The sequence below is a fragment of the Triticum aestivum genome, chromosome 6B (assembly GCF_018294505.1).
Source record: "Triticum aestivum cultivar Chinese Spring chromosome 6B, IWGSC CS RefSeq v2.1, whole genome shotgun sequence".
NCBI classification, from domain to species: domain Eukaryota; kingdom Viridiplantae; phylum Streptophyta; class Magnoliopsida; order Poales; family Poaceae; genus Triticum; species Triticum aestivum.
Genome location: NC_057810.1, coordinates 165,983,437 through 165,986,395, shown reverse-complemented (window position 1 = coordinate 165,986,395; position 2,959 = coordinate 165,983,437). Strand labels below are relative to the sequence as shown.

The 2,959-nt window shown below is 53.9% G+C and overlaps 1 protein-coding gene and 1 non-coding gene across 2 annotated transcripts; one reads left to right on the top strand and one right to left on the bottom strand.

Annotated features, from left to right (window-relative positions):
• Positions 1 to 533: 533 nt before the first annotated feature.
• LOC123140233 (U2 spliceosomal RNA) lies at positions 534 to 730 on the top strand. The gene has a single exon (XR_006469882.1). It is a non-coding gene; the product is annotated as a U2 spliceosomal RNA (small nuclear RNA).
• Positions 731 to 877: 147 nt separating this feature from the next.
• LOC123133859 (pathogenesis-related thaumatin-like protein 3.5) lies at positions 878 to 2,238 on the bottom strand. Its single transcript, XM_044553254.1, has 3 exons — positions 2,118 to 2,238; positions 1,344 to 2,013; positions 878 to 1,248 (listed from the first exon to the last, which is right to left on the bottom strand). The coding sequence occupies exons 1-3, from the start codon at positions 2,176 to 2,178 to the stop codon at positions 1,116 to 1,118; spliced, it is 864 nt and encodes a 287-aa protein (XP_044409189.1). The 5' UTR covers positions 2,179 to 2,238; the 3' UTR covers positions 878 to 1,115.
• Positions 2,239 to 2,959: the final 721 nt, after the last annotated feature.

Below are 2,959 nucleotides of genomic sequence, written 5' to 3'. Positions count from 1 at the left end.
TCCCGGACTTCTTAGGGCATGAACTATGGGGGCATCACCCCGGTGTGGTTTCAGCCTCCACCTAAGGAAAAAATTAATGAGGCCACCGAATGAACATCTCCTACCCATCCGAAGCAGTAGCTCTTCTAGTGGTCCACCTATCTCTCTCCCTGTCACTACTTTTTACTCCATGGCTCGTTTTTCCTCTTATTTTAAGTTCTCTCTCCTCCAGTTTGTCCTTTCCATCAGCCTTTTTCAGCAAGGGAGCAACCTCTTCTGCAAGATCCCGTTTGGCTCTGCAAGCGACCGTCTTTTTTCTTCTCTTTTCCACGACAGCAGCTCGCCCGACGTGGATCCGTGGGGCAGCGGTCCACCCTGGAGCGATGGCCATGCCCTTATAAACCCAAATACGGGGAAGCACAGACAGAGAGGCACGCTGCCAAAGCATACTGCAAAACTCTCAACTCTGATTCACGTTTAATCCCACATCGCCTGGACAAGTGGCATAGTCGGTCGAGGAAGCAATAAAAGGAGACTCAGGGCAATGTCAAAGCATACCTTTCTCGGTCTTTTGGCTAAGATCAAGTGTAGTATGTGCTCTTATCAGTTTAATATCTGATATGTGGGCTACATGCCCACAATGATATTAAATTTATTTTTTATGGGGAAGGGCCCACCATAGTAGCTTGCTGCTAGGACCCTGATGTGTCATCTAGGTGTTGCACTACTGCCTAGGCCTGGTGCACCCCGACCAAATCAAATCAAACAATTTTCTTACTTAGCCAAATTTCTTGAAACAAGAATAAATCAGTGGCTTTGCTTTTTGAAGCTCAGGCTGGCGATAATGCAATGCCCTCACTATGTTTCTCATTGCCGCCTTGTGTGATCAAACTGCTTATTTCCATGGAAGAACATTTTGAGTGAACATTTTCTTACATTTGCGCACTATTTACATTTGGCAAGAGCCGGTCCACTAAAAAAGTTCACACGAACCATTGTGTACTGCATGCTGTGGCCACGCCTCCATTCACACCAGGGCCGATTGAAAACACAGGTAAGAAAAAAAGATCGCTAACGTTTCCTCTCCAAACTCCGAAGAAATACCGAGAATCCACCTTAAAATTTGTTGTCCTGAATCACATGGGAACCTGCAGCGCCACAAAGCTGACGAGCAGCACCAGCAGCGCCATGGTGGGCATGATCGGCAGGCGTCGGCTTGAGCCACCGCACTCGAGCTTGTTGTTGTGGTGCGTGCACACCGACTGCTTCCTGGTAGACACACAAGAATGTATGCATTGGTACCCAAATATGGAAACTCGGAGTCTCAAGTGTAAAGATCACAGGAATTTGATTAATGGCGTCACCTGTTTGCGCAGAAGGTGACGACGTAGTCGGCGCCGGAGCACTGGAAGAGGCTGCTGGGGTCGTCGTAGGCGTAGCTGTAGGCGGACGGGCAGGCCTCCTTGAACTTCTTGGAGTATGGCGTGGGCGGGCACGTGGACGGGCCCCCGAACTTGCCGCGGCAGCAGTACTGGTCGGTGTTGAACACGTCGCAGGCGCTCCGGCACGCCGCGGTCTTCCCGTTGGGGCCCTTCACGGAGAGCTCGGCGGGGCAGGTCTCCCGGAGGTCGCCGTCGCACCCGGCCACCGAGCAGTTGCCGCGCCCGTTCACGGGGGTCACCGTGATGGGCAAGTTGAAGCCGTCCACGAGGCTCACGTCGTAGAAGTCGGGGGAGGCGATCGTGAACTCGGCCAGGCTCGCCGGCGGGTCGCCGGACGCGCCGCACTTGAGGGCCGCGCCGCAGGAGCCCGTGGCGCACTTGCCGGTGCCGGCCTGGTCGAAGGCGCAGTCCGTGCGGCCCCAGATGCGGCCCGACCACGCCGGCGGCGCCGTGAAGACGGCCGACTGCCCCGTCTTGAGCTCGAACCCGCCCCCGCCGAAGCTGTCCCCGGGCGTCACCGCCGGCCACACCGTCGCCTCGCACTTGTTGATGATGGTGAACATCCTGGCCGACTCCGCACGCGTCGTCGCGCCTGCGTGGACACGAATTACGTGCGTCAAAATTCTGACGGGAAACAAGGTCGACAGTGAGTGCCGATCAATAGAACTGGAGCAGATCTGCAAGTGAAATGCGTACCTGACAGGAAGCAAAGGAGAGGCAGCGCGAGCACCAGAGCGGCTCTCGACCAGGAACCCATGGTGTCTCGCTACGCTCAGTCCAAAACAGAACAAGAGCAGGACTTTGAAGTTGGTATGGGCATGGCCGTTTTGCGCGCGCGCGGGTATAAATATGGCGGGAAGCGTCGATCGGCGGAGCACCTCCAGCGATGCCCATGAGCTTGAAAGGGAAAAATAATGGAGGGGAAGTACAGCAGGGAACGAAAAAAGGAACACGAATACGTGAGCGGGAGGAAGATGGAGGGGATTGCTTGCTTCGCCGGCGGGGATAGGGATCCATGGAGGGCCTAGCTGGCTAGCAGGTGCCTACCTTCCTCGGCTCCGCGGTAAAAATTTCAGACGCTCCTAGCAGCAAGAGAAAAGTGGCGCTGTCGCTGTGATCGGGCCTCATTCCTTTCTTCCGTGCTGCTTGCTGCCGCTGTTGTGTGTATTCCTTCCTCAGATTCCTGTTGCTGCCACACGCATGCAAGGGAAACCTGGACTCTCAGCTCAGCGATTCCATCACCTGCGCAGTGGCGCGCCGCCGCGTGTCCAAAGCTGCTGGGATTAGTATATATATTTTTTAAATCGAGGCAAAAGTTTTGCCTATTCGATTAATTAAAAAGAAGAGAATTGCCCAGTTAATTTAAGAAAAACCGAGCGAAAACCTACACAAATAGAGCACGGACTAACTACTCATATGGCAAGAAATTCCCCAACCGCATAGTCGGCCCTTGCCAAACTCTCCAAATGAACAACATCCACAAACCCACTATCACTACGCCAAGTGAATCTCAACAAAAACACCAACGATACAAGACA